Source organism: Anopheles cruzii, chromosome 3 (assembly GCF_943734635.1).
Source record: "Anopheles cruzii chromosome 3, idAnoCruzAS_RS32_06, whole genome shotgun sequence".
Classification (NCBI taxonomy): domain Eukaryota; kingdom Metazoa; phylum Arthropoda; class Insecta; order Diptera; family Culicidae; genus Anopheles; species Anopheles cruzii.
The window spans coordinates 32,922,192-32,939,816 of record NC_069145.1 but is presented as its reverse complement, the minus strand read 5'-3'; the positions used below and the strand labels follow the sequence as shown (position 1 = coordinate 32,939,816).

At 49.2% G+C, this 17,625-nt stretch overlaps 1 protein-coding gene across 1 annotated transcript; it reads right to left on the bottom strand.

Moving 5' to 3' along the window:
- Positions 1-753: 753 nt before the first annotated feature.
- LOC128273555 (protein sidekick-2-like) lies at positions 754-15,687 on the bottom strand. Its single transcript, XM_053011549.1, has 13 exons — positions 15,600-15,687; positions 9,326-9,492; positions 8,933-9,059; positions 8,314-8,437; positions 8,021-8,202; positions 5,529-5,716; positions 3,833-3,947; positions 2,085-2,291; positions 1,733-2,010; positions 1,541-1,657; positions 1,324-1,469; positions 1,003-1,245; positions 754-891 (listed from the first exon to the last, which is right to left on the bottom strand). The coding sequence occupies exons 1-12, from the start codon at positions 15,685-15,687 to the stop codon at positions 1,050-1,052; spliced, it is 1,935 nt and encodes a 644-aa protein (XP_052867509.1). The 3' UTR covers positions 754-891; positions 1,003-1,049.
- Positions 15,688-17,625: the final 1,938 nt, after the last annotated feature.

The window sequence follows — 17,625 nt, the reverse complement described above, 5'->3', positions numbered from 1 at the left end:
TTCCAATTTATTAGCTCTATCCCCGCCATCGTCCGCGCGGGCTCCGGACGAACACCGGGTTGAATATTTACACAGGCTTCCCGATTACTACGTGCGATCCTTCGCGCAATGCTCATTAGCTTTGCTGCCCCTCGGACCAAAAGCTCCCGGATGTCCACCGTTCTCTCTCTCTCTCTCTCTCTGTCTAAGATTACTAGCAAAGCGCCGGTAGCCGGATTTTTTAGCTCGAACTAAACACCCGCGCTTGGTTTACGTTCTTCGCCTAACGTCTCGAAAAAGTTACACTTACACTGCCCTCGCTGTCGGACTGTCGATAAGGACTCGGCTTCCGTGGGGCCCCTTAGAAACCACTGCTTCGAGCAGCTTAATTAAGCCATTTTGACACATACTGGCGTACCCTAGTGGTAACAACAATGCTTGCACAAAACACAGGAGACGCCAGGAGAACAGGAAAAGGAACCGCAACGGTATTTGCACCAAACTTAACACAATGCACGCGCAGCACATAACAATAATAATACGGGTCCGGGCTACGGAAAAGTAATGTCTGATATCACTGGGCGCTCTAGGAAAAAGGAGGGAAACCTATTGCAACACACGACACGGGGCGACACAGAGGGCGAACCGAGAACCGAAATGGGACACCTGCTCGACACTACTATACTCGGGGGTCGCCTGCGGTATGTCATTCGTTTATTTTATTTTTTTGTTTTCGAGTGGTTTCTGGTTGATTTTCCTGTTGTTCGACGACGTTCTTCCTACATTTGCTTCCCTAAGCGACTTACACGATAAATTATGCTATTCAGGTACTTCCGCCCTGACAGTGCCAGCGCACCGCCCTCAGCAGCCTCGGCAGCCGGGTGGGGTGCGCGTGGCCCGTCAGTTGATTTACTGTAACCCCGGGGAGAGAGAAAAGGAACAAGAAATGTACAAACGGTGCGGCAGTTGTTGGTTGGATCCCGGTGTACGATCCGGTGCATCCGTCGGTTGGTCCAAGCTTACCATTAATCAGTCATCGGCAGTGCCGGCGGGCCGTGGCCGTGGCCCGCCTAGCGATGGAACCGATCGATCATCGCCTGCTGCTGCCCGTTGAGGTACTCCTCTGACGGGATCGACGTCTGCACGATGCCGTTGGAGTCGCAGGACGTTTTCCACCCGTTCGACTGGACCGGGGCGGGGGGCTTGTGGTCGTGCCGCTCCGATGGCCGCTGGTCGCTCGCCTCGTACGACGTGTGAAAGCACTTCCTGCGCGGGACGAAACAAACAAACCACATCAACCGTTAGCTGTCGTCCATCTCCCCCTTGGGAGGAGCCGTAGCTCACCTCCACAGCACAATCGCTAGGACGATTAGCAAAAGTCCGAAGCACCCTATCACAATGGCGGCCAGGACGATGAGCTCCTGGTCGACGTAAGGGTTGTGGCGCAACGGAGGCGGCTGGAACTGCTCGCAGTTCACCCGGAGGGTAATCTAGAACGGAGCGAGCGAATCGAATGAGATGGAGGAAAAAAAATTGCGCTTGCCAGTGACGGGTGACGTACTTTGAGCGGCTCACTGTAGGTGCCCAGGACGACCTTCTTCGGGTTGATGATGCTAACGGTCGCGCCGCGGACCTTCACCTCGTACGCACTGTTCGTCGTAAGGTTCGGGATGATCATCTGGCGGAGAAAGCAGTTGGGTGAAGGAATGAACGGCCGACGTCGCCTCCTGACAGGTCCACAGATCAGACTTACCGACGTCTCGACGATGGACGCGTTGGCCGATATGCGAATCTCGTGCGAATCCTCGTACTCCAGGTTGCGGTAGTTGACGATGTAGAAATCGATCGACGAATGGTAGACCCGCGGGATCCGCCAGCTGAAGAACAGCGTGTCGAGCGAGTGGCACGTCAGGTTCACCACCTTCGGCGGGCTCGGGCCCCCAACGTCGGTCCGCAGCGAAACCTCCGACGGTTCGCCGTCGTACTTGAGCGTGAACGCGGTCACTATTATGCGATAGTCGGTGTACGGTTCTGGAGGGTCGGAGGAAGCAAAAGAAGCAAGTTCCGGCCGTTACATTGTTACACCGGTCACTCCGGTTACTCACTCAGGTTCGTCAGGGTGTAGTAGAAGACGGAGTTCTGGGCGGCATCGTTCTTCAGGATTGGCAGGTGGAGCAAGGTCTGGTTCTGGTACACGTAGTACACCCGGTACCCGTGGATGACGCCGTTCCGCTTCTCCGGCTCCAGCCAGCTGATCCGTATCGTGGTCGACGTTACCTCCAGCACGCTCAAGTTTCTCGGCTTCGTCGGCACTGGCAGAAAGGGCACAAAAGGCACACCTTAATGAGGGCCACAACGCCATGGCGGAGTAGGTTGTCTCGCTTCTGGAGTCCGAGAACCGTGAACTTTCTCTTCGGGTGCGATTTGAAATTCGCCCCAACTCAAATCAATCATAACGTGAATTCCAAACAACGAACTGCGCCTTTGGACAGCTCTTAAAACTCTGCCTGTCGAGTTGGACACTCTGCGCCCAGGTCGGCGCAACTTATTAGGACTTTAGGAAACTAATTCATGCGGTTTTCATTCGACAGTTGTGGCCTAACTACAACAGCAAAACATATGACTACTCTGATGAAAGTACTGTCCGTCGTCAGCTACTATTTTCTCCCATCTTTCAGGTAATTCCCGGATTCCGTATCGATAGAACTTCTCATCGTTAGAAGCGATCCAATCAGAGCTATCTATTTTTGAATACTTTCATAACAATTGAACCTTTGTTGTGCTGCCAAATCGTTACTCATGCACCGGAACAAGTAATAGTCCGAAGGAGCAATATCTGTGAATACTGCGGGTTAGGTCGAGTCCCATCCGACATTTTCGAGATGGGTTTTGAACGGTTTTGGGATGTGTGATCGAGCGTTGTGATGTTAAAAAATAGGTGTATCATGTCTTTTGTCCCATTCTCGTCGTTTTATGACCAAAGCTTGCTTCAAACGCATTATTTGCTGTCGATACCGTTGTAAATCAATAATTTCATTAGATTTAAAAAGCTCATAATACACTACAGCTTTCACATCCTACCATATACAAAGCATAACCTGTGCACAATGATTATTTCGCTTTTGGAGCGATGGACCTGGTTCTCCAAGCTGTACCCAGGCCTTTTTGCGTTTAGGAATCTCATAGTAAATCCACTTTCCCAGTGGCGATTTGGTACAAGAACCCTTACTTTTTTGCAGTGCAAGAAGTAATTCTTTCTTTCAATTCTTGTGGTACCCAATAAGATTTTTTTCCAATCATTCCCATGGCACTCAGGCGTTTGGAAACCGTCGTGTGATCAAATCCTAACATTTCTGCAAGCTCTTTTTGTGTCTGAAATGCATCCAGATTGAGCAATGTAGCCAGTTCTTCATCATCAACCTGTTTTGACTGTCCAGGTTGCTCTTGGTCTTGCACATCTGGCACGTTCTTGCAGCAAGAGCATGCTCACCATAAACATCCATTGAAATACGATGACTTTCGGTAGCACTTTTCTTCATATTGAAGTAATGAAAAAGTACACTCGGCGAAAACACATTACCAAGAAAAAAAACTCGAAATTCAGATGTTTAAAATGGTGTTGTTTACACTTAAACCAAACAACCTATACTGCGTTTCATAAAATAAATGTGTGAAATTTGGTGAAGACTGCGACGTATTGTAAAACCGCATGAATTAATTCAAAGTCCTAATAGTACCGAAAAACCGCCGTCTCTTTAAACACCGCTTTCCACACACACACACACCGGCAATCCGGCACCAATGGCGCCTTGGTCTGTAGTCCCCGGACCTCCCCAGCGGGCAGGATACTTACCGCCTTCATCGGTCATCACCAGCACCGTGGTCGGCGGTCCTAATCCCTCGGGATTAAACACCTGTATCGACACCAGATACTGCGTGTACGTTTCGAGGTTATGTATTTCGTGGCTCTGCAGGGAGATGAAAAAGAAAAGCGCGTTTGCTGAAATGGCGTTCGGGGAAAATTGAAAATCGCGTCGAAATGCGTGACAATGCGGACCAAATTAAGCGGAAAAACGCGAGCACGAGGGTAGCCATGCCACCTTAAAGGTTGCTTTAAGCTGGGAACCGACCGAGTCTGGGTCGGTGGGAGCGCCGTGATGATAAGCCACGGCGACGACCGGGATGGCCGACCTTTTCGGATCGCCATTTCCGTCATTTTCATCGCCGTAAACCGGCCGAAGTCTCGTTCGAGCAGGTTTTTATTGTGGTGCGAAATGGCGTCCGTAGAGATAAAGACAGTGTGCGTGTAGCTGTGTGTTTGTGTACCTTTCGAAGCGTGCTTAGAGCGTCGGAAGTCGAAGAGAAAAAACGGCGCTAAACAAACGCACCGCCGCAGAATGAGGAGTCGCAGGCGCCGGCCACGCCACGAAACCCCTGGGCCCGGGAGTTTATGAATAATGCGAAATTATGTAGATTTATCGTCGCTTACAAGTGCTCGGCGCCGCCGTCGTGCAATTATTTATGGCGAAACATATTACCATTCTTTCTGCGGGAGCTTTCGCGCGAAATGATGTATTATCTGGTGGCTGCTGTCGGTCGGCGAGCGGCCATTTACATTTGTGGCATCTCGTCCCGTAAATCAAGCGCCGGCGAATAATTGTGAAACAGCACGGCGCAAGATCTCCAGCCAGCCGGCCCAGAATGAGGGTCGGTACCAATCGGAAGCCGCTGTGGCGTAGAACATTTTCAAGATAAGAGTTATTTCCGAGTTGCCCCATCTTGGATGCGATGTGTTGTCGCGATGTCGTTGCTCCATGCAAATTTTTCCTGTGCGATCTTAATGAAATTTGATTCGCCCACCCGTGTAACTTCACATGGCGGGAAAGTTCCAACAGCTGTCAGGGCGGCCCGCTGACGAGGGACCACACGGAACCCCCGGGGCCGATTGCTGTCCCCTTTTCGGCAGTTAACCACCGTGCAAAGTTGAATAATCACAACGACAAAAAAAGCCCGTAGCTTTCGGAAACTTTCTTTGCCCACCCCAGAGAAAGAAGAGTTTTGAATCGCTCCGCAAAGGATAAAGCCATCAAGCCGTCCGTCCGTTGGTCCGAATCAAAAGCTGTCATCTTCATGCGCCCGGCTTTATCGGATAAATTAAAATCTCCAAAATCGATCCAAAGCGGCCCAGCGCCGAAAGCCTCGCCTTGATGGATTTGCTCCAACGATAACGTCGGACCGGGGCCGTGAAAGTGACAGGTTGGCTTCTTCGTCCTGATTTCGCCCGGGCAAGGTGGCGGTAGAATGTCACCTGATTTGACACTATCCTTCGCAGGAGCAGCAGCAGCAGCAGCAGCAGCGATACTCGACCGACATCGCCAATCGCTTGTTTATTTTGCTGTCGGGACCGAGAGGATGCAGAACAAAAAGGAGCCGTCGGTGCCATCGCCGGTGCACGTTCTAAAAATCAATCATGGGTCCTGCGCCGAGTGACGATCGAGGGGGAGCGGGGGCGAGCACCATCTACTCGGGGGCGGAATTGAATCACTTACCTCCACCGTGCTGTCACGGATGTAAATCTCCTTAACGTCGTCCGGGTGCCGGTCCCGGGTGCGGTACGTTATGCGATAGCCCAGAAACTCGCCCAAAATCGAGTCCGGTGGCGGCGGCTTCCACGAGATGTACACCGAGGTGGCAGACGTGTTGTGTGCGATCGTCGTCACCGGCTTTCCGGTCGGTGCTGTGGTTGATTTATATTATTTTCACGCGCGTTTTCCCGGCACCGCCAATCGTCGTCGTCGTCGTCGTCGTCGTCGTCGTAGAGCCATCGTAGTGTTAAAGTAAAGAAGAAGAAAAAATATACAAGGAACCTCTTTAAAATGGATGCGACAGAATCGGTGCGACACGGTCGGCAGAAGGATTGACTAGCGATACTCGAAAGTTATTTGTTGAATGCTCAATGCGATAAAACCGGCCTATTTCCTGTTGCTGCTGTGGATGCTGTAAATTGAATTACTTTCACGGGTCACTTGGAGCGAAGGAAGAACTGACACATCGTACGGGCGCCATTAATGAAGATGTTGAAAGCGTAAGCGCCAGCAGTGGGTCGTAAGAAATATGCCTCCAATCACGCTCGTCATTCAAATGTTGGTTTCAGCGCAAAGAACGCTTCTCGTTAGACGAAGGACCTTAGACTAACGGGGCGCAATAGATAAAGTGATTTATAATCAGCGCATACTTTGTGTACCACGGTGAGTGAGTGACTTTTCTGTCAACTAACAGTTGTACGAGACCAAAAGCTACTGGAAATTTTTTTAGGATCTAACTAAAATAGCACCAAATTATTGGTTTGACGATCTGACTAAGAGGGAATAAATTAAAATGTTAAAATTTAATAGAACATTGATATTTACGGAGATGAAACGGATAATAGCTCTGCGTCTTATCTTGGGTAATGCGTACTAATAAGCTCTCCAGCTACAATTTCTTTAACTAATTATTGTAGGGCATTTTATTTTGAGATCAGTAATGTTATGCTACAGTAGCGGGAAATATCGAGGATATTAAAAAAAATTAAAATATCGTTTTGATTCTTATACATTCGATTCGATTTCCTCGGATTCCCACTTGTGCCAACGTTTTAAGCCTCCGCCATAGCCTTCAATGCGTTCTTCGTTTTAGTTTTTACCTGTTCTATAGATTCAAAACAGGGTCCACGGAGCGGCCTCTTGAGTCGAGTTTGTGTCGAATCGATCACGAAAATGTTATGCAAAAACATAACAACGAAGTTGAACCAAGAACTGAACCTCTCCACAAATACCATCTTTTTGACTAACACCTTGTTAGTATTATTTCTTTGCAGACCGTTTGGAAAGAATTCACGATGGACGACACCACGATAATAAGAGGAAACTGTTTCCCGTTTGATTTAAATCACAGTAGTATGCTGAGTAGCATTAATTGTATGCCTAAAAATGCGACATTGCACTGTTACAAAAATCTGTAGTTCTAACCTGATGATGATGGACCTGATGGAGTAGGTTTAAGTAGGATAGAGGAAGAATTTACAAAAGGTGTAGTAGTTGTTACCGTATTCTTCACTTTAAGGAGCATTCAGCCCCACCATACCTAATCCTAGTCTCGACCGAACGATGCTACAGAAAACGGCTAATCGATAAATGAATTAGGATTGACATTCAAGAAAGCCGACCGGCTGTGGGCACGAGCACGGCTCAACACGGCACAGTCTTTCTCCGCGAAACGATTTATGCCCTCGCACGTCAAACGTGTCACAACGGGTGTAAGAGAGATTACACGCCAACGCGCGGACCTCTTTAACATTTCGCCAAATTTGTCTTCGACGCTCGCTAATATCACCTAAGCTCGATTTGATTCCAATTTATTTGTTTTCCCACGGCAGCGACCGGGGCCCGGAATCTCGTTTAGCAAAATGACGGACGGAACCTGGAACGGTGCGCCACGTACAATCGAAGACGTCGGCCCGACGCACCGACCGGGCAACCGAGGCAACCGTGGTGAGATTTTAATTTATGCAAATTTATGCCATAATTATAATTAAATGGCGCCACACGCAACCGTGTGCCCCCCGACGGAGGGTGGGGGGGACTCAGCCGCCCGGAAGCGGAATACATCGTCTCGGAACACCTTCGAAGGTGTGCGACCGAACCATTTGCCAATCACACTTACTGTTTCCGGCATTGTTATTAACTTTCCTTCGTTGCTAATCGTTGTTTTGTTGGGGTTTTTGTTTTTCGCGTTTCGCGTACCTCGTGCGCTCGCTCGTAAAAGCGGAACGATGTTTTAAAAAGAGTTGGCAAGCGTCGGGAGGATCCGGCGCTTTTCCGGCCAGTCGAACCGCGGGCTGACACCGGATCATCAAGAAGTCAGCCCGCGCTGGCGCTGACGGAACCAGTTAGCAACACATTTAAGGCCGCCCGTTGACGTTGTTATGGCGAGCGGCTTCAATTTTAATTTGTTGCTGGGACGAACCAACAGACGACGGAACGGCCCCCGGGCCACTTACCTTCGCGCAGCGTTACGAAGTAGTACGACTCCTTCGACGGCACACTGTGGCCCAGCTCGTTCACGGCTATGATGCGAAAGCTGTAGACCGTGAAGGGCAGCAGCCCCGTCACCTGGTGCGAGGCGAGGGTGGATTTGGTGTAGATCGGCGGCACATGATTCCAGTCGCCATTTTCGCCCACCCTGCGGAAAGAGAGACAGAGAGAGAGAGGCCGAGGAAGTTAATGTAATCCACCGAACATGCTGTCGATATGTGGATGCTAATTTGGCTGTGGCTGTGAGCAGCTGTATTACCTAATTTCGATGATAAAATTCGTCACCGGTGCGTTCCGGGAGTCCTGCGAATGGGCCCAGGACAGGTCGACGGAACGGGACGTGAAGCTAACTACCAGCGGCCTGCCGGGTGGATCTGGCACGTCTGCCGGAGAGCGTGTAAGGTGGAATAAAAGAACATGCGAATTAACACAATGTCAATCGACACAAGGATCGCTTCGATTGTGGCGAAGAATTGAGCTTCAGAAGTCAGGCGCCGTGAAGTAACAGCCTAAGAAGTGTCACTTTTCGCAAGGCACAAAATAAACTAATGTCGACACGATAACACGACGTAACATGTGCATAAGAATGTCGTAAATTTGGTAATTTGTTTAAAAGACCATGAAAAACCCAGATTTCGAGCATCGAGACGGTCGAATGGTTGGTGGGATCCGAATGGCATGGTAAATTACGAGCTGCCGAACTCTAAACAGTGCTGTTTGGTGTCCCTAACCAGTGCTGCTTTACATTAATTCTTCATCGCAAACGACACAACCGAAGTTCGTGTTCGTGGCCAGCCTTCCGGTCTGGCATCACATCGAAACATGTCAAGCTTGTCGCGATGCTTCCGAAGGCTATGTGTGTCATCCAGGACTCTTACCTTGCACCAGCAGATCCGCTATCGCTTCGGGACTGTGACGATCGTTGAACAGGCAGGTGTACTCCGCCGTATCGGCCGAACTGGTGGGACTAATGTGAAGGCTAAAGTTGTCCGGCAGGAGCGTTATCTACACGGTGTGGTAGGAGAAAAAATAAGGGTTGACTAAGTAGCAGTATTCTGGTTAAATATTCGGCACACCGTCGCGCGACCACAACAGCGTGGGAACGGAAACAATGGCAAGATCACGGACATAAAAATCGGATTCATGCTCGTCATCAAATAAACGGCCCATTACTTTGGGCGTCACGTCATTTTGGGCACCGCGGTTCGGCCTCGTATGACGCTGGTATGACGGAGCCCTGGCGTGGCCCACGCCAAGTGGCAAAAACTTACCCGCGGGTTGTTCACTAATGGCAACCCATTAACGTACTCCGCGACGGTTTGTGTGGTTTTCCAAATGAGCGTATCGATTAGCGAGTGCTCGTTGACTCCGGGACAGCTGATGGTAATGTTGCGGCCAGCGACGGCGACGTACTTCACGAGCGGAATATTTTCGATATCTGCCGGTGGGTAGGAAAAAGGAAGTTTGAAAGCCGCTGTTAGTTGGCTCTCTCACATGCTACAAAGGAGCTTAAATGTGGAGCTAATGATTATTTGCTAGAAATGGCGAAACAAATGACGGGCTTCGTGCCACCAAAGCCCTACCCCTAAGCCGCCCCAGTGCAACGGCTGCGCCCCCGGCCCCCGGGTGCAACGACGAATACAAAACATAAATTATAAATAGGCTCGTGGCAAATACGTCAAAACGTTTGGACAGCGACGGTACGGTACGGTCATTTTCTTTGGAGTGGAAAATTAATTAAAAATTATATGATTCGATATAAAAGCGGAACCGCCGTGCGGCCCGACCCCCGGACCACGCGAAAGCGGCGGAGCCAAGGCGCACGACCAATCCCGTAACGTTTTGTTTTTTCTTCCTTTTTTATTGCCCGTGCCATTCGCCCGTCCAGTCCAGCAAAGCGAAGGGCCGTGCAGGGCCGTAGTGCTGGTTGATGCTTTCGCTCCATTATGCGACCGACAAAATGGCACCATTTGCCCGACATAAATCAACGTCAACCCGTGCACAGTCGGACTGGCCCGGACCCCCCGTCGCCTAGCCAGACGGGCCGGGGCAATGTGCATACAGGACCCACGGCCGAGCCACGGCTGTGGGCGAAACGGAAATCACGATTCAACGTCGTCGTCGCGCCCAGCACAAAAAAAAAACACAAACCCGGATGACCAACCCGGGTCGAGTCGGGGAAGCAACACACCGCCGGGAACGATACACTTGAGGCCACTCGGTGGTCTCCTAGCTCTATAAATCATCCCGAGCCCGGTTGCAGCGAGCGAAAGAGAAAACATGGAGCTCGAAACTCACCACCACGCCACCGGGCGGGAAAACCGAATAAAGCGGACAGCGAAACAAATTTGCATTGCAATAATTTGATTTACAAAAAATAAAAACCATGGGGAAAATGAAAAGGCGGACGCCCGGAATGGTGTGCCCCGGGAGTGAAGCACGGAACAACATATGAAGATGAAATGGCCTCCGATTTGGCCGGTTTCTGATGTTTTGGCCCCGAAACATGTGAAGCTGGAAGCTGCCAGCACGGGAACTGGGCGCCAAATTGCCAATAATTAGGCGATCGGTGATTTCAGCGGATTCCATTTTACAGTTTACGTTTAGTACAATAATGACCCTGTCTGTTCTAAAATGTGTTGTGTGTAAATGTGTTGTGTGTTGTAAATGTGTAGATCATTAAATTTAGTACAATAAAAAAATCCTTGACAAAAAATAAGCAACAAAATTCGAACTTCTTTGGCCCAAAATTCGGACGTTTCCTTAATCGAATCGAATGTTGGTGAACGGTACCATCCATCATAGAGTTGTACCAGCAGTAAATAATATCATTTGACCAATAATAGAGCCAAACCAATCAATGACCAAGCGGCTTAATGGATTACCTTATTTTAGTTCTTTTCATAAAATCACGAAACAAATTCCACGAATCGATCGATGATAGACCAAGGGCTTCGGCTTACCCAACAAACAAGACGGTTGCTCTCGTGTCCGTATGTGTCCCGGGTTCGCTTCCCGTAACAGGCAGGCCCAGGAGCACACGGTCCAGGAGACAATGGAAACCGTACCCCCGCCGGGGAGACAGTAAATCAATCACAAGGAGATCCATAAACCTGATCCCGGCCAGCGGCCCAACGACCGGGAGGTCCGGGCCCGTACAAAAAGTACGAATCTCACTTGTTCGCCGGTGAAAAAGTTCGCCTGCTCTTGGCATTACAAGGGGGCGGCCAAAGGATCCGACATTTCTTTTCCGTCCTTTAGCCCGCTTCCCCGCTTCATCCTTACACGCCTTCCCGCAATCCCGCTACAACTTTCAATCTATGCCATCTCCGGCGAACACTCTCGCAAGCAAAGGAACCCCTCCTGGCAAAGGGTGAGGCCACATTTGAATTGCAAATAGTTTGTTAGGGAAAAGTTCTCCGGTTTCAACACCCGCCAGCCGGTCGCACAAGGACGTCAGAGGAAGGGGGCGCGAACGTCACAGAAAAAAACAGACACACTCAAGGAGCTGGCGCACCGTTCGATCTGCTGGTCGCTTTGTTTTCGGAAAGGTTCGCCTCAAAATTTGATGATGTGCGAGATGCGGACGGAAACTCCACTCCGGGAACCGAACGGAGTCGAACCGATAAAGGGAGGATCGAACGTCGATAAAAAAATCGCCTCCCTGATGTATGTGTTGCTTACAGTGACATCCGGTGGCCACCCGGGGGTTGGGAGGCGGGAAACATGTTACTCCGAAGGCTGAAACAGATATTTGGTCATGTGCGTGCGGGAAGAATTCGGAGAAAAAAGGTAGAGATCCGAAACTAACGTCTTACGCAAACGGGCCTCAAGTGGAAAAGAAATCTTAGCTCGAACATCCACGAGGCGGAAGGTGGCGCCCTGCTGGCCCAAGGATTGTGTTGTGGTTGCGTCAGCTCTTTTCCACATCGTTACCCCGCGCAAGAAGCAATTTATTTCTCTTAGCTCATAATCTCTCCAATAAAGTTCCCAAAGTGGGACATGCTGTCTTTGTTTTATCGTTTGGGTGCCAAGGAAAGAGGTCAATGCACGGTGTAAGAGCCACACGTTGGGCAATCGAATTGGTATCGACCGAGTGCCCGAGCCCACTCCGCCTAGACCGTAAGACTGTAAGATGTCTGGCCGGAGACAAGAAGCAGGTTTTCGAACAAGTCGCACATTTGTTCATCAAAACTTAATGGTTCAATTATTTAAATCCAACAGCAGATGTATGCAACGCATGTTGGTCGATGGCAAAATATAAGACGAACCAGTCGAACCAGTTACTTACAAACGAGAAGCTCAGAGCCCCTTGTTGGCGTAAGACCCAGCTGTACTCGATACGATTCATGTTTCAGTATCAAATATCCTGCCGCCACCGCCATAGGTCCATTACTGAATGTCGTTCCCAATAAATCTGAACTCCGGTATACAATAATACTAGAAACGAGTGTCTGAATGCGTAATGCCGAGTCAATCCAACTCGATCCGATCGGACTCGATGCCACCGGTCGGAGTTCCTAGCCCGTAATGATCCGGCATATCCGGTTCGCCAACTAATCCCTCTGATGTAGCCCGGCTACAAAACAGCAAACAACGATCCCGCTCCAATATTCCCGGTACGATTACAATAACGATCCTTCACTTCCGTTCCCATCGGCCCCGCCAGCCAGCCACAGACGCCCTGACGCCCTGAATCCGTCCGTCGGAGCACCTGACGTCACCAGGAGGAAATATTGGTGCCATTGCCCATGGTGCGACCAGCACTTTATGTGCGGGACGAGGTCATAAATCGATAAAGCTGCACGTTTTCCTCGGCCCCGACATTCGGTCCGTCGTCCACGGTGGTGTGGTGTGTGTGTGGACGAGGCACGAGCGTGTGGAAACAGGAAAGCATCCAATCTTCGGTGCGGCCCCTGAACGCTGCTGATGGGCGCTCGGTGCCAAGAATAAGTTCTGGAGATTATGCTACTTTAGTGGAGCGTACGAGACGCTCCTTAGGGTGGCCTTGAAGTGTGCCGCAAATGAGGCGAAAGCGGCGTCGAGCCAGATGTCCTGCGCTTTCTCGAAACTTTGCGAAAGCTTATAAATTTACGAAACATTGCCCACCACTGCTAAAACTGTTTCCTAATGTCGCATATGCTAGTTTAGTTGGTTTTATGTGTCACGAGAGCTGCAGATTAATTTAAATATGAATATATTTAACCATCGTTCTAAACTTAATTTTAATGAAGTTTTAATGGGTCTCTTCCACGATTTACTCGGTATGTACGATGGCAAATATGAGCAAAGGATTGAAATAAATGTCTAACTTAATGTCTGTCTAACCAAGAAATATCATCAACAGAAGTGTTTCTGGGGCGCCCTAGTCCACCCTAGTAGTATTCATTTATCTAAATTTAACGAGCTTTCACGAAATGTATCAACACGAACGAGAAAATCAAATTCCATTCCATTAGTTATTTTGGTTCCTCTCATCCCAAACCTAACATTTAAGTTTCTTTTGAGAGATCGATTTATGCTGCCTGGGTCTGGGTCTCGATTTATGCCATATCCACCGCCATTCCTCCGTTCCATTTCAATTTAAAATATGAGCAAAGGATTTAAATAAATTTCTTAGAAATATCATGACCACCGATGTTTACGATGCTTACGATTTACGCCCTAATCCATATGCTATTTTCTCCGTATTCACGAAGAATAAATACAAACTTTCAGGAAATGTTTCAACACGAACGAGAAAATCAAAGAACATATTCCATTCCATTAGTTATTTTGGTTCCTCTCGTGGCCAATCCTAACGTTTAAGTTTCTTTTGAGAAATCGATAAAACCAGGATGAGCAATGGGTCCGGATTTATGTTACGTCGAGTGCAATTCCTTACTCAAACGCTGTCAAGCCACAACAACTAACCTCAGGTAATTATGAAGCACACCAAGGATGTGTAAAAAGCCCCCAAAGCGCTGTTCTAGCTCTTTTTAATTGCATCCTAACTTATTAATGGACCAAAATCTTCTGAATTGACATGATCCCAACCGTTCCCCGTGAAGCTCCCAGCGTGAAGTTTTGAATCCGTTACGGATGTTCATTTTAAATAATTTTAAACTTTTGTTTCTATAAATAGACTGCTCAGGTGGTTCGTGACCCCTGCTTTGGGTGCTTCTGCCCCGTGGCTCCAGTAAATTGTGTGTTTTGAGAGCAAGCCAATTCCCGAATGGCGGAAATTTGTCGTGGGCCAAATTGTCTTTGCACAGCACCCACGGTGCGTTGGAAAAGACGAGGTTTTCTTCAACCCACAGCATCATCACCACAGCGGTCTGGGGCCGAAGGTGCACCCTGAAAACGGGGGTGCGCTGCTACCGATGGCAGCATATTTATGTCGACAACTCAAGCATGAGCGCACTAATCAGAGGCAGCTGTCAAAATAATTTCCATTCCTTGCCCAACGACCGACTCCGGGACGGGCGGCGCCGTAACAGTAACCAACGCGCTGTCACAGTGTACTCGGCTCGGTCGGGTTAAAGCCCAAGGACTGCTGGGCCGAGACCGGGGCCCGGGAAACTTTCCTCGCTTATCGCGGCGCCCATGCAGTGCTGCAGCGTGTGCTTCGCCGGCTCAAGGCTAACAATGGGCCTTTCCCCGAGTTGCTTTTCCGTTCGCGTACCGAGCGCTGCTCTGCGGCCAAGCCCTTGTTTTTCCTTTTTGGGCTGGGTTTACGGAAGGTTATGCAAGCTTACAAACCCCACCCCGCGGCCCGACCAAATCCCGTGCGCCGACGACCCCATTGCTTCTCTCACCCGTTCGGTTCTGGTGGTGCCCGGTTCCGCGGAGCGTCGAGGGCCCGGCCATGTCGCGATTTAGAACAAAGTTTTCGCTGAGAAAGGTAGCCCATTATTCTGGGTGGCTAAGCTTTGAATGATAGGGCGGAAAATTGGGACGAACGAAAAAGAAAAAAATCAAGCGGCTAAATGAAAAGCTCCCTACACCGCGTCCTGCGTTGGCGCATTGCACGAGCCCCGTCATCGTGCAGGGCGATCCCTAAACATCCACTCCGAGAAAGGTCAATTAAAAGCGTTTTTGGTGAAAACCCCTTTTTGTTTTGGAAAATGTAGCACAATGTTTGAACTTCATTCTGTAGAGTACCTAAGTATGATTACGTTGGAACTGTGCACTTAAAGCTCAACACGACCCGTAACTTCACGGAAAGCGAGCGGAAAATAAATGACTCTGAGGATTTCGACGATGCATTACCAACGAATTGGTCAGTTAGATGGCACTAAGATTTCAAAATCTGAATGATTTTGTCCGACACCAGTCAAAGGGCAAAGTATTTTAGGTCCGACACCAATCAAAAGGCAAAGTATCAAAGGACAAGTAAGTAGTATGTTTTGCTACAAAATTCGACAGGGCCAACAAATAGTAAAAAAACTAGTTTTACTTTTTCCTTCACATGGATCACATTTCAGATGGCGCTCATAACAAATTGGAACCCAATTTTAAAGCTGGAATTGGGGCTAATAAATAAAACCGGCAATCGGCACTTACCAAAGATTCTCGTAGCATGGCCGTAGAATGAAGCAAAAATTAATCCAAAGACAATAAATCCCAGGCTCCTATTAACGAGATTAGTCATCGTGCAAGTTCGTGTGGTTTGGTGTCCTTGCCGGTTCGGGGTTTGTTTTTTTTATTTCGTTACAGGATGAAGGTAGTCGACGACGGTTGCCGGACGTATTTTCAATCCGCCCAATCCGATTCCAACCCGTTCGACCGTTCGTTCGTCGGTTTCGTTCTCACTCACACAGCGGCACTCGGAAGCCGGCGGCCACACCGAGTGACATTGGGCATTGGAGGCGGTCCTGGGAACCGTACTTACACTGGCACGCGATTCATTTCGACTGTAGTTTGCGATTTATTTTGCCTCCCGATTGTTTGTTTTTCTTTGCCGGCACTCTTTCGGTGCCGCCATCGGTGCGCAGATCATCATCCTGGCCGTCACCGACCCAAATCCTACCCGTATACTGCCAGGTGCGCCGGGTTACAGGATTGTGTTTGCTTTCGGGTTCTGGCTTGGACCTGCTGCCAGCATTGCCTGTATTGTTGTGTCACACTTTTACACACCCATTCCCGGAAGCGATGGTCCCGAAGGTGCTATTCCCCCCGGGTATACACACGGCCTTCACGGCCTCCACAATACGCCTACCGCTTGCCATGCATCAACATACACCCGCACACGACACAGACGCGCACCGCACACCGCTAGGGACATGGCATGGGAAATGCATTCCTCTTTTTCTCACAACAACATTTGCCAGTTCCGATTTGGGTAGCTTCACAATTTAGATTCACTCATCAATCGCAATGCACAGCACAACACAAAAAATGTTTTCTAAATAAACGAATCCCGTTTGCAACTCAGATGCTTTTCCTTTCCTGTAATGATTTTCACAGTAAGGCTTCTATTTTGTTTGTTCCACTCGTTTATGCTGCTGCTGCTGCTATTGAAGTCGCATTTCAAAGGACATCTATTCAACTGACATGTTTCATTACAACGTTGCTCGACTGAGGTTGCGTGATGCGAGCTGCATGCTTCTGATTTTCTATGAAAAAAATTAAAAAAAAATCCCATTACTCTCTGTCAAAAACTAAAACAACATGTTGTTCCAAGCAAACACTCAATTCCTGGACCACGCTTGCTTTCAGTGGAATTAAAATAAATAAAATAAATAAAAGAACATAAATCACGGGCCAACGGGCTGTCGTGAGTAATGAAATGTAACGAACAAATTCATTGAAATAAATCACTTATTAAAAAACCTATTAATGCTGATTTGTTTATTGGGCTCCTGGGCGATTCATGTCCACCACCAGCTTCTTCGCTTTCCAACTAACACTTCGGCCCACTTTCGCACACACACATCCGCAACCACAGCACGGCAGCAACTTCGCAGAGGGTGAGCACGTGTGAACCCGCCACACCAAATGCGAAATTAGATCGCCGATCCTGATAAATGGAAGCCCGCAGTGAGTTATGTTTGTTTTCCTTTTTGCCGTGGCGCACCACAAACAATTTCCACACAGCGGCCTCCGGCGGCGGCGACCGTCCGACCAAAAACCTTCCGACGGCTCGGTACGGATAAACATTAGTGCACACATGCGCTGCCCCCTCCCTCCACGAACGCACGCACAGGACGACGGGTTGGAAACCTAGCCATGCGCTGGCTCCACTCCGACGTTGGTCGGATGATGCTATAGGGGAAACCGCACCGCATAATCGCATTCCCATCGAATCGGACGGGATATGCATCATAATCACCACTCGCGGGTTCGTTAGTATTGGCGCTTGGCATTTAATTTTTAATCCACCGTAATTGCTTCATTTCCACTCTCGAGCCGAGTTCTTCCGGCGGCGCGGTGCGTCTTCCCGGCAATCCTTGCGGTTAACCCGCGCACACGTATGTGTGTGCGTTAGTGTGTGTGTGTGTGAATATGTATCCGATGTGTGCCGGGTGAAAAGCCAATAATCAGTAGGCCAGACATTGGCCGCCCGCGCGACGTTGCTAATGTTGCCTTC

Bases quoted from the DNA above. Each gene is read 5' to 3' on its own strand.
- LOC128273555 (XM_053011549.1), bottom strand. From the start codon at position 15,687: ATGACTAATCTCGTTAATAGGAGCCTGGGATTTATTGTCTTTGGATTA. The intron at 8,438-8,932 runs GTAAGAGTCCTG...GCTCTCCGGCAG, and splicing joins AGCGGATCTGCTGGTGCAAG to ACGTGCCAGATCCACCCGGC. The intron at 3,948-5,528 runs GTAAGTGATTCA...ATCTCCCTGCAG, and splicing joins TCCGTGACAGCACGGTGGAG to AGCCACGAAATACATAACCT.